The sequence below is a fragment of the Mus musculus genome, chromosome 13 (assembly GCF_000001635.26).
Source record: "Mus musculus strain C57BL/6J chromosome 13, GRCm38.p6 C57BL/6J".
NCBI classification, from domain to species: Eukaryota; Metazoa; Chordata; class Mammalia; order Rodentia; family Muridae; genus Mus; species Mus musculus.
The window spans coordinates 65,192,306-65,205,920 of NC_000079.6; the positions used below are offsets into that span (position 1 = coordinate 65,192,306).

Below are 13,615 nucleotides of genomic sequence, written 5' to 3' on the forward strand. Positions count from 1 at the left end.
CTCACATGACATAAACCATCACACGCTATCCTCACGGTATGGTGGGTCAATTATCATTGCTGTCTTGATAATAAGGCCACTATAACTAAGAAAAGGAAAGTCTCAAGGATAAATTCCAGGGTTCCTAAACTTAACTTATTCTAATGATGCGGAAAGATCAGAAGGTTAAGGCAGCCTTGGTTAAGAATGAATAGAAGGCTAAACCATGTCTCTAGACATGAGCTGGGGCTGTAGTTTCTAGTAAAGTGTGAGCCTAGTACATATGATGCCCTAGATTCTATTCTCAGAATTGAAAAAAAAAAAAAACTGTGTCAAGAGATCATAAATTAGCCAGGCGTGGTGGCGCACGCCTTTAATCCTAGCACTTGGGAGGCAGAGGCAGGCGGATTTCTGAGTTCGAGGCCAGCCTGGTCTACAAAGTGAGTTCCAGGACAGCCAGGCTATACAGAGAAACCCTGTCTCGAAAAAAAAAAACCAAAAAAAAAAAAGAGATCATAAATTATTATACACATGTACTTCTGTTGTTCAAATTTTTTTGAAACAGAATGTCACTCTTTAAACCAGACTAACCTGAAACCCACTTTTTCTCAGAAAACCTCTTGCTTCAGATTCCTGAGTGCTATGGTTACAAGCATGAGAAGCTCCCACCTGGCTCAGTTTGATTCCTTAGATACATTTATGTATTTTAGGCCTGCCCTGTACTTGCTATATGAACAAAGATGACCCTGAATTTCAGATTTGCCTCCATTAGCTACATGTACCACTTCACTCTGGTTTTATATGATGCTAGGGAACAAACCCAGGATGTGTGCACTATAGCAGGCAGTACTCTGTGAACTGAGCTACTTTCTGGGTCCTTGTCTATATGAACTGGTATATCACTGCTAATCAATAAATATGCAGAACTAATAACTAATAAAAAATAGCTAGGCAAGAAAGCACATGCCTTTAATTCCTGTACTTTGGAGACAGGCAGATGGATATTTGAATTCCAGGCTTGCCACAACAACATAATGAGATCCTGTCTCAAAACAATTAACAAAAATAAATATTAATAAGATCAAATAACATGTCTTTAAAAAAGTCAGTCTGGGGCTCAAGATGGCATCTATCAGACTGGAGACAGTTTGGTGGTTAATTTAAGAGTGATATTAAGAATTTGGATCCTAGAACCCACATCTGGCATTTAACTGTAGCTCCAGGGGTTCTGATGACTTATTCTGGCCACTGAGGCCATCTCCACCTGTATGCATACTAACCTGCAGCCACAAACCCATAAAATAAAAATGAGTCTTAAAAAAATAGAAACTGTTGTCAAAACAGGTGAATTTCTTGTTTTTCCTTTAAAAGTTCTATTTTGTTTTTAAATTTTTTAAACCATTTAATTGAAATAGAATTACATCACTTTCCCCCTTATATCCTTATTCTGTACCTCCAACATATATACATATATATGTGTGTGTGTACATGCATACACAATACAGACATATGTATACCCACACACACACAAACAACCTGTTGAGTCTGTTTTTGTTGTTTGTGTGGAAGTAGATTCTAGGCTGACCACTCACCATTGGATAACCAGTATGGATGAGTTTTGAATCTGTCTATATAAAGCATAAATACACAGGGACAGAATCAGAAAATTAGACTGAAAAAAAAGATAGTTAATGGACTTACATATAACTCTGGTCTCCTTCATTCAGGACATTTTCAGTTGAAAAGGATAGTTTCTTCAGTGTAGAACAGTGTTTCAAGCAATAAGCAGCAACAATAAAATCAGAATAATTCTTAGCCACAAAGTTAATCTGTTGCATACAATTCATTGCTTTTACTAGGAAGGCTTCATCTTCCATCTCAAACAGACAGGAAAACAATCTCATGCCGTCTATTTGTTCTTGAAGCTCTGCATTGCCACTTAAGGTTTCCAGGCACTGATATAACTTATGGTGTATGTTCTTGGACAACCGGTGGCCAAAAAATACCCCTAGCTTTTCTTGTTCTGATTTCTGTAAAAGACCAAAGATGAAACAGCCCAAAAAAATCCACTGTGTTTTTACTTTCTTTAAAAACATAAACAAGACTGTCTCTATATTTTTAACATCCTGGCTAGGGTGTTCCACATGCCTCTTTAGCATATAAAAGATGGCAGCACAGACCTCCTGAACAGATGGGTGGAGGAATATGTAAGAATTCTCAAATTCTCTGATCTTTCCAAGCATTCCAATGTCCAAAAGTGTGGGGATGTCAGAGTCAAAGATCCCATTTCTCCTGAGAGCCTCCTTGCCAAACACAAATGTGTCAGTCCACATGCCCTCAGCAGCTAGAGAACATAAGCCCTGCAGCTGGTCTTGGCTTTTCTTACTTGGATACTGGGCACTTTGGGGAATGAACAAACTGAAGATGTGAGTGGTATATAGGGAGGTGGTACGTCGGCAGAGGGAGACTGGGTCTCCTCCCTTCTCTATCTCCTCTTTTAGACAAGTAGCCACCATCCAGCAGAGCAGAGGGACCTGACATATAGTGAACAGCTGCTTGTTTTCTCTCACCAAACTGAAGGCCTCCTGGGCTCTCTTCCTATCTTGGAACAATCTGTGGAAATATATCTTCATACTCCTCTCATCAAATGCAGTTGCTGTCTTCACATCTGTGCACTGAATCCTGTCCTCCATTTTCTCAAAAGTCTCTGGGGTAGTGGAGAGGAGGAGAGAGGATTCAGGGAGCATCTTCCTCCTGAGCAAACTGCTCAGCAGTGTACTCACTGGCTGCTTCTCCATGCAGTCATCACACAGCTCTGATTCCTGTTTGGTTAAATCCCATTCCATCCCTTCCAAGCTGTCAATGATAAATAAGAGTTTCTCGGGTTGGGATAGGATCTCCTCTATAGGAGCCGAGGGGCTGGGCCACTCTCTGGAGATAAGTTCAGCAAGGCTGGCTGTCTTCAACTGCTTCACATCTTGACAGCAGAAGTAGAAAGCGTAAGAGAATTTGTTTTGAAACACCAGGCCTTTTGACCAGGCCAGCATTAAATTTTTCAACATCAGTGTCTTGCCAACTCCAGCCATGCCTTTCAGGAACACCATGTGTGGCTTCCTTTCAGTTCCCTTTGAGATGAGAAGGTTCTCAAAAGCATCATAGTCATTTTGAATGAAAGTCTCTTTAATGAAATCTTGAATACGGACGTTAAATTTTTTGGGACAATCATGGGTCAGTTTTTTCTTCAAATGATCTCGATATAAATTTGGGTTTCCTGAGTCGGTGAGTCCAAGTGGGGAAGAATCAACAACATATCAAAGTTAAATATTCACCTATATATTGTCTGATTTCAATAGTTTAATTCTCAAAATGTACCCTGAATTTTTTTAAATTTTTAATTATGTGATAGTGGGTGCCTATGGAAGTCAGAGGTGTTAAATACACCTAGAACAATTGTGTGTATGTGTATACACAAAAAAATAGATGCAAGAAAAGTCAAAAGAAGTCAACAGGTTGATTTTGTTACTAAAGAGAAAGAGTAGAAAATGGAATGAAGAGCCTAAGGATAATTAGAAACAAAATCCAGCCTAAAGCACAGAGGAAAGATTTTAAAAAAAGAAATATATACAAGACATTATATTAAGATCTAACACGTGAGGATCAAGAGATGGCTCAGTGGTGCAAAGCACACAGAAGACCTGGGTTTAGTTCCAAGCATCCCCATGGTAGCATCCACCTTCTGTAGTTCCAGTACCAGAAGATCTGAGGTCTTCTTCTGGCCTTCAAGGGCATGTAGCACATACATGCATGATGATATGCTCAAATACACATAATATAGCTTCTAACTGTTCTCATATATTTGATCATGGATTAAAGATTTAATTTCTGCAACTAGAATCCCAGAAGAAGGTGTCATAGAAAGAACAGCACAGAGACAATCTTGAAACAAATATAGACTGAAGAGTAAAGAATATTTTCTAACCACAAATCTAAGATTATCAATGAATCCCAAGCAGAGTAAGCTTAGGAAAAAATGAAACAAGAAAAGGTACATCTAGGCTTATCATAGTATGACAGTGGAATGTCAAAGACAAAGAAGTGAATTAAACCTTAAAGCATTCATGGTATCTTATACCAGGATAAATAAAAGTGTGACTTTAAAGATCATAGTGTTTATGAAAAGTGGCTTTTTTTGGGGGGGGGGTTGCGGTTTCTTTTTACGGTTTCTCTGTATCGCCTGGGTGTGCTGGAACTCACTCTGTAGACCAGGCTAGCCTTGAACTCAGAAATCCGCCTGTCTCTGCCTCCCAAGTGCTGGGATCAAAGGTGTGCGCCACCATGCCTAGCTGAAAAGCGGCTTTTCTGTTATAAGCTTTTGCTTGTTAAAGCAACAACAAAAACATAGCTGTTTCAAATACATACATGATATCTATGTGGGAGAATAAGTGGGGGAGGAGTACAATATACATGCATGTGGAAACCAGAGTTTCACATTGGGTGTCTTCTTCAGCTGCTCTCTGCTTTTAAAAAGTGAGTTATTGGAGAGAGGCAAGCAAAAGATCATAAGAAACAGAAGCCAATATAAGTGGAAGCCATCAGAACCCAGTTCTCCCACAACAAGCCCTGAATACACCAACACACCTGAAAATCAGGAAGCTAACCTAAAAACCTATCTCATGAAGATAATAGATTTCTTTAAGGAGGATATAAATAACTCACTGAAAGAAATACAGGAAAACACAGGTAAACAGGGAAAAGCCCTTAAAGAGGAAATAGCCCTTAAAGTAATACAGAAAAACACAACCATACAGGTGAAGGAATTGCATAAAGTGGTCCAAGAAAAAAAGTAGAAGGAGAAACAATAAAGAAAACACAAATAGAGGCAAACCTGGAAATAGAAAACCTCAAGCATTGCTACAGAGCAATAGTGATAAAAACTGCATGGTATTGGTACAGAGACAGACATGTTGATCAATGGAATAGATTTGAAGACACAGGAAATAAATTCACACACTTACTGACACTTGATCTTTGACAAAGATGCCAAAAATAAACAATGGAATAAGAAAGAATCTTCCATAAATGGTGCTAGTCTAACTGGCTGTCTGTTTTTAGGAGAATGAAAATAGACCCATATTTGTCACTTTGTACAAAGCTCAAGTCCAAATGGATCAAGGACTTCCACATAAAACCAGATACACTGAATCTAAGAGAAGAGAAAGTGGGAAAGAGCCTTGAACTCATTGGCACAGGGGGAAACTTCCTAAACAGAACTCCAATGGCTCATGCTCTAAGATCAAGAATTGATAAATGGGACCTCATGAAACTGGAAAGCTTCTGTAAGGCAAAGGACATAGTTGAAAAGACAAATCAGAAAACTACTAATTGAGAAATAATCTTCACTAACCCCACATCTGATAGAGGGCTAATATCTAAAATATATAATGAACTCAAAGAGATAATTACCAAAAAACCAAACAACCCAATCAAAATATGGGGTATAGAACTAAACCGAGAATTCACAACTGAGGAATCTGGAATGGCTGAGAAACACCGAAAGAAATGTTCAAAGTCCTTAGTGATTAGAGAAATGCAAATCAAAAGGAACCTGAGATTTTACCCTAACCAGTCAGAATGGCTAAGATCAAAACCTCAGGTGACAACACATGTTGGAGAGGATGTGGATAAAGAGGAACATTCCTCCATTGCTGGTGAGATGGCAAACTGGTACAACCACTCTGAAAATCAATCTGGAGTTTCCTCAGAAAATTGGAAATAGATCTACCTGAAGACCCAGCTATAACACTCTAGGGAATATAGCCAAAAGATGTCCCCAACCATGTCACAGAGGGACATGTTCCACCAAGTTCATAGCTGCCTTATTTGTGATAGCCAGAAGCTGGAAACAACCTAGATGTCTCCCGACAGAAGAATGGATAGAGAAAATGTGGTTCATTTATACAATGGAATACTACTCAGCTATTAAGAATGAGGACATCCAAGCCGGGCATGGTAGTGCAAGCCTTTAATCCCAGCACTCGGGAGGCAGAGGCAGGCAGATTTCTGAGTTCGAGGCCAGCCTGGTCTACATCGTGAGTTCCAGGACAGCCACGGCTACACAGAGAAACCCTGTCTCCAAAAAAAAAAAAAAAAAAAAAAAGTGAGTTATTATTTTTTTAAATTTTGGTGAATAGGTACTTTTGTCTACATGCATGTACGTATACCAGATGTGTATACTACCCTCAAAGGGTAAAAGGCGGCATGGATACCCTGAAACTGTAGTTACAGATTGCTTTGGACTACAATGTGTAGGTTCTGGAAAGTGAACAGAGGTTCTCTATAAGAGCAAGTGTTCTTAACCACTGAACAATCTTTCCCGCACCCCCTCCCCATCTAATTTTTTGAAACAAATTTTTTCAGCTAATTTAGAACATAACATGCCAAACTAACTGGCCAGGTTGCTACCATGCCTTTCTTTTGTGTTTGCTGAGACACAAAGTCAGATTATTGTTTACATAGCAAGTACCTTGCAAACTGAGCCATCTTCCTAGACCCCATAAATATGATTTATTGCCAGTGTTTTCTGTTGATGCTAGCCTAAACTCACAGTGCTACCATTTCACCCTAAAGTTAATTCTTCCACTTAGATTTGAAGGGAATATTATTAATGTCTTGGGCAAAAGTTTAGCCATCTAGGTTAGGGCATGATACACTCATACATTGAATACAAAGCCTAGATCTACCATGTCTACATGAAGCTGCCTCTTTCTTCAAGGAGAATAATGTGCCATGACACCTGTTGGCCCTATGGTAGATGCGCAAGAAAAAGGAGTTATCAAAACTATGACACAAATCTCACTCTCGTAAAGCAGCTTTGACCAACTCACCAACAATCGCTCCTGTTGCCCTCTCAGTGAGATCTTTCCTATTGATCTTCTGGAGGATTCTGAAGGTCATATCCCAGGCTTGATTCTCCCCACATTTCAGAAGTAAGTTGGCAAGATCTTCCCGAGATGCTTTCTTCACTTTGGTCGAAGATACCTGTTTCAGTTTCAATTCCAGAATCTCCTGTATGAGAAAGTCCTTAAACTTCATGAATTCCTTCTTATTTAGTTCTCTCAAATACCATATAAGGCCAAAATCTGAAATGAAAGATGCCATCTTGTCTTCAGGAAGATAGACACAGGATCTGTGGGAAAATCAGGCAAGCAGCTGAGTTGCAAAAAAGGGGGGTGGGGGAGAGGTGCAAATGGCTAAGTAGGTGGTAGAACTGAGCTGAAGTGTCTGCTTCACAAGTGTAAGGACACAAGCTGGGACCTCAGCATTCTTGTAAGAGGTAGGGTATGCTACCACACAACTTTCAGCCTCCAATATGTGCTACCTCCAAGTTGTGCTGGGGTAACGATGATGCAAAACTTGTGAAAGTGGCCAACCAGTGACTGGTTCAACTTGAGGCCCTCAGCATGAATGGGAACCCATGTCTTCCACTATGTTGATGACCAGGAGCCAGAGGCTGGTCATCACAGACATCAAGGATAGACCCAAACACAACTAGAAAAACAAAAAGTACAAACAAATAATAACAAAAAAAAACAGAAAAAGGAAAAAATTAAGAAGGAAAAAAAGAAAGAAGAAAAGAAAAAAGAAAAGGTTGATGAAATGACCCCTAAAGATTTTTCTGCTATTCTTATAGATTGCTGTGTGTCCTAATAGTCTTCAGAGGCATCATACAGCAACTGAGAGGGGCAGATGAAGAGACCACAGTCAAACAATATGTCAAGCCAGGGTAACCCCACAAGAGAGGGGAGGAAGGAGTGTAGAAGCCAGAAGGGTCAAGGACACCATGATAACACATTTCACAGAATCAACTAAGCAGGGGTCACAGAGGCCTCATAGAGACTGAGGGGACAACCATGGACCCTGCATGGAATTTTCACTGGTTCCTCTGCTTATATGTTATGGTTGTGTAGTTTTGGGTTCTTGTGGGATCCCAAATAGTGGGAGCAGGGCCTGTTTCTGACTCTTGTTCAAACTTGGGAAGATTTTTCCTCCTAGGGAGTTGCTTCATCCAGCCTGGATAGGAGGGTTGGTGCATAGTCTTATTGCAATTTGATATTCTGCTTTCAGTTGCTACCTCTGTGAAGCTTGCTCGCACTCTCTCTCTCTCTCACTCTCACTCTCCCTCTCTCTCCCTCTCTTTTGTTCTCTCCCTCTCTCCCCCTCTCTCTCCCTTTCTCTCTCTTTCTCCCTTCATTTATTAATTTTGAAGGACAAGGAGGGAGAAGTGGATCGAGGGGAGAGGGGAAGTGTGTGTGTTGGGAGGGACTTAGAGGAAGGTAGATAGGAGAAACTGAGGTCAAGATATATATAAAGAAACAAAAAGAGCAGGGTGTGATGGCACAGCCCTGGAATCCTAGCACTAGGGAAGGAGATTGCTGGGGCCTCAGACCACCTTGCCTAGCCAAATTTGATGAGTTCCTGGTTTACTGAGAAACTGTCTCCAAAATTAGGTAAAGAGTAAGTAACCAAGGAAGAAACCTGATTTCAATATCTGGCTTCCACAGAGACACCCCATTCCCTATCTCAATGCATACATTTGGTCACTAACTTATCACACAATACACTGTTCACTCTGGGTGTTAAATAAGGGCAGGGAGTTTTTCAGTATGGGCTCATTTTAACTCTCATCCCACCGAAAAGAATCATTAAAATAATAAAGCAATGGTTCTCAATGGTCTCAAAAATAAAACCATTTAATACAGTTTCTGATGATTTGGTGACCTCCAACCGTAATGTTACTTTCACAGCTTTTTCATAACTGCAATTTTGCTACTTTATGAATACAAATATAAATATCTGTGTATTCCTATGCTCTTAGCTGACCCCTGTGAAATAGTCATTGACCCCCCCCCAGTTGAAGGCCACTGCAATAACACTTGGAAAACAAAAAAGTGAGATGTACTACTCTAAAGAATGGAGCTGTTGTGATGGCTCAGCAGTTACCAACATTTGCTTCTTTTGCAAAAGACTCAGGTTTGATTTCCAGTACCTATACTGTGGGGCTCACAGCTGTCACTAACTTTAGCTCCAGGGGATCTGACACCCTCTTATGGTCTCTGCAGGCAGAGCACACATATAGTGCACCTACATACTCTCAGGCACAAGCAAACACATAAATAAATGTTGAAAGGATTACTGGTACTTGTAACTCAGCGATAACACATGCAATGCTAATACAGAACAGTATTTATGATGCTATTATGATAACAGTATTATGGTACATGATACTCTTCTGGCATAATACAGCTGTAATATAATCATGTAGTTGGGTCCAATGGCATGGCCTGGGATCCTAGCTATATCTGATGCTGAAGGCAGGAGAATTAAAATTTCAATGCTAGCCGGGCAATGGTGGCTCTGGAACATGGAAGCAGAGGCAAGTGAATTTCTGAGTTCGAGGCCAGCCTGGTCTACAGTGTGAATTCCGGGACAGCCAGGGCTATACAGAGAGACCCTGTCTCAAGAAACAAAAATAAATAAATTAATAAAAAATAAATAAAATTTCAATGCTGTCTACAAACATAGTGAGGTCAAGGCAAGCCCAGAAAACTTAGTGAAACCAGGTCTCAAAGTGGGGCAAGAGAGATTGCCCAGTGGTTAGGAGCACTGGCTGCTCTTCCAAAGAACCTAGCTTCATCTCCCAGCATCCACATGGTGGCTTCATCTCCTAGCATCCACATGGTGGCTTACAATGATGGTGGAGTTCAGCTCCAGGGTTAAGAGTACCTGCTGATCTTGCAGAAAACCTAAGTTTAGTTACCAGCACTTATATCAGATGGCTCACAGCCACCTGTAACTCCAGCTCCAGGGCATGTGATACCTTATTCTGGCCTATCTGGACACCAGGGATATATGTTGCTCATGGACAAAACACTCATACACAAGATAAATGAATAAATAAATATGATTTTTGAAGTATATAAAAACAAAATGTAAAAAAGAGGGCTGATTTCTGGATCAGTGGTAGAGTGCTTGTGTAGTGTATGCACTGCACTAGATTCAGTCTTCAGTAAAAACAAAACAATCAGATATGACAAAATCATCCAGAGGAAGGCTTAACATAATTATGATGTCCAAGAACACAGAAAGGACGACTCTCACCAGACATTAGATGTAGAAATATAATCATCCAGAAAATATGAAAATCTTACCTTATATCCACCTAACACATCTACAATCTAAAGGAAATAGACTTATCTGTAAGTAGTGGAAATGTACATAAAGGGCTGTCCTTTCAACAAATGGTACTAGAACAACAGTCTCTGTGTAAAATAAAATGAACTGGCTCCTGCAGAATGACACCTGAGGTTGCCTTCTGGTCCCCACACACACCTGTGCATTCACACTCACAAAAAGATGCTAAGCATTATTCATCATTAATATGAAAATGAAAATAGAGAGATATCCTCATATACCCATGGGAATGAGCAGGGACTGTGGATGTGGCTCAGATGGTACAATATTTGCCTAGCAAGCAGGCAGCTCTAGTTCTGTTCTAGCATCAAATGCAAATGAATGAATGAAGTAATATAAAACCTACTGTTGGTTGGACATAGGAATTCACATGCAAGTGAATACTGACTATTATGAGCAAGGCTCTAGTGCCAGAGACACTTGTAGGCATGTGTTAATCCTTATGTACATACAATAGACAAATACAATGAATCTACTAAAAATTACAAGTATACAATGCCTACTTTACTGAGATACAACTTCAACATAAATTGAGAAATCACATGCATGTGAATAAAGGAGAAGGGAGGAAAGGAGAAGGGAGAAAGGTACAAATCCAACTTGGCTTCACATCTGGCTTGTTCTGAAATTTATTACTTTGTTGAAGCCACACAAATATCCTGGTTTTGTCTTGGGTTGGGGAGGGAGAGAGGTGAGTCTGAAAAGAATTCTCCATGCAGCTGCCAGTGTGGTGTGAGGCTGTGTTTCTATCATTAGTGACAACACAACTGGATCAGACACTGTAGGAAGAGTGAAACTGTTAGAACCCAGACGAGACTTCTGCTCAGGCCACATACCTGAATAGCCCCTCTTTTCTCATGGTCATTGTAAGAAATAAATTGTGATCCATTTTCAGTGTGCTCTGAACTCAGAGATCAAAGAATCAAGGACTGAAAACAGGAGACCCTAGGCTCCCCTTTCCTCTAACAGGTGGCTGGCAGTTTGCAGAGTTGCAATGTTATGGGCAGTCTTCCTTATGAATGAAGCTAAGGCTTTGCTTTCTGAAATAATCTGATGGGGGAATTTGGTGAAGAATTTAAATACAGGAAGGAGAACTGTAAAAAGCTGTGTCTGGGACATAATCAACGGTCTAGCATGGATGGAAAAGGTGGTGATAAGGCCCCTCTCCTAACTGAGGAACTAATGGCACTTGATAGCTGCTGAGAACAATTCTTTAATGAGGAGGGCACACTCCTAGTAGTTGCCAGAGTTCAAATGGGTTATTATAAGCTGTGCATGTATATTAACTCGACTACACTTAGCTTGAAATCTCATAATGAATTTATATACACTAAGGGAAAAAACAACAAAGATGGAAACCAAAATCAGAACAAAATAATAATATGTGAAATAGAATAAGTGAGGGAGAATGAGAAAGGAGAGGAGAGAGAGAGGGAGAGAGGGGGGCTGACTGAGACTCAAAGTCAGGGAGATTCTTTGAGAACCCCAACAGGTGTAATTTTTAAAAAGTAAAATAAGGCAGGCAGTGGTGACACACAACTTTGATCCAAGTACTCTGGAGTCAGAGGCAAGAGGAGGAGATTCTCTGAGTTTGAGGTCAGCCTGGTCTACAGAGTAAGATCCAAGACAGCCAGGGCTACACAGAGAATTCTTGTCTCAAAAAGCCAGAAAAACAAAAACAAAACAAAAAAAAACAAAACAAAAACAAATGTCACCAGGTGGTGCATATGCCTTTAATTTCAGCACTCAGGAGGGCAGAAGCAGGTGTATCTCTGAGTTTAAATCAAGCCAGTGCTACATAAAGAAAAAAGAGGAAAAAAAGATGGAAAGAAAACCAAAAGGAGAATAACCAATGAATAAGAAGCATCAGCGGGGCTGGTGAGATGGCTCAGCAGGTAAGAGCACCCGACTGCTCTTCCGAAGGTCCAGAGTTCAAATCCCAGCAACCACATGGTGGCTCACAACCATCCGTAACAAGACCTGACTCCCTCCTCTGGTGTGTCTGAAGATAGCTAAAGTGTACTTATATATAATAATAAATAAATCTTAAAAAAAAAAAAAGAAGCATCAGCAAGCATCCAGAAACCTCACCACATATCCTACTGGTTTTAAAAGCAGGGACAGTCACAACTCTCAACCCATAAAATTGATGATTTTGTTTATATATGCAGGTTATTGGAAAAAGACATTCTTCACCTTCCATTTTTTCTTATTTAAAAGGTTTTTTTATTTCAGCATTGGGCACCAAACTCAGGACCTTAAGTAGGTTAGCCAAGTCTGCCTACCACTAAGCTAAACCTTCAACCACAAAGGGAAATGTTGAAGGCTAACTTTACCAGGTGAAACAAATTCCTCCCCAAGACTTCAGGTTCCAACATCTTCATCAGTAAGTTGGATCAAAACAAATTAATTTTGTCCCTCCAGAACTTATTTTACACATACCACACCCACACCTCTTACAGGAGCAGAGGATTCAGACTATGCATGAACACACACATTTGTGTCAGAACCCCAAGTGTTTGAGGCACATGTTGGAAGTGGTAACAAATATTTAACTACTCAACTCCAGTATCTGCCTTGATTATCACATTACAGTTTCCTGGTGTTCCAGTCTCCACATGGTTACCCTTAGAAAGATTAATTAAATCGACAGTCTCTTTTTTCCACCTTTGGAGGTATTAGAGTTCAGGACTTTGATATATTTGTTTCACTCAGGGTCTACAACTCAACACTCCAGCCAACTGTAAAGACAGTTTTTATTATTATCCAAGCAACCTTGCCCATGCATTTACCTAATAGCTAAGGGGAAAAATAATATGAGTCTTTAAAGGGAGAACTCAGGTGAAGAGCTTAGACTCAAATACTAGGTCCATACCTGCCTGCTTCTCTGTGTTGTTTATCAGCCTCACACCCACGAATATAAACATAAATATATAAATATATCTCTACCCTTTACAGTTTCAGATATCCAACCCTCACGATGCATACACATTATTTATTCTTTGTATCTGGGAGGCCTCAGGAGTATCTGCTCCTCTGAAGTCTGCAGCCCAGCTAACAATCTCTTGTGGTCAGTCTACTTACTTCAAAGTCGGGAAAAGCCAGATACAGTCGGAAGGATTGTCTATGGATCCAGCTGGAGCAAGTGTTGGATGATTTGGACAAGTAGTGATTTTTTTTCCTTTAAAAAAATTAAGAAGTAAAATAGTTAAATTACTGCTATAAGTCTTGGCTACCCAGCTAAAGTAAATCCAAATAACCACGGCAGAGGATACAAACTGGTTCTGGTGGGTCGAAAAAAGGGAAGACAAATGAAGGGCACACACCCCCTACTCAAATAACAAAGCAAATAAATGTATACAAGAGAAAAGAAGCAGAAGACAGA

The 13,615-nt window shown here is 40.1% G+C and overlaps 1 protein-coding gene across 1 annotated transcript in view; it reads right to left on the reverse strand.

The window, feature by feature from the left end:
* Positions 1 to 13,411, reverse strand: part of Nlrp4f (NLR family, pyrin domain containing 4F) — a 28,606-nt gene extending 15,195 nt beyond the window's left edge. The window contains exons 1-3 of the mRNA NM_175290.4: positions 13,315 to 13,411; positions 6,864 to 7,165; positions 1,681 to 3,250 (exon numbers count right to left, since the gene is read on the reverse strand). Of these exons, the coding sequence (NP_780499.3) occupies positions 1,681 to 3,250; positions 6,864 to 7,137 (1,844 nt within the window). The 5' untranslated portion in view covers positions 7,138 to 7,165; positions 13,315 to 13,411. The remainder of the gene's footprint in view (positions 1 to 1,680; positions 3,251 to 6,863; positions 7,166 to 13,314) is intronic.
* Positions 13,412 to 13,615: the final 204 nt, after the last annotated feature.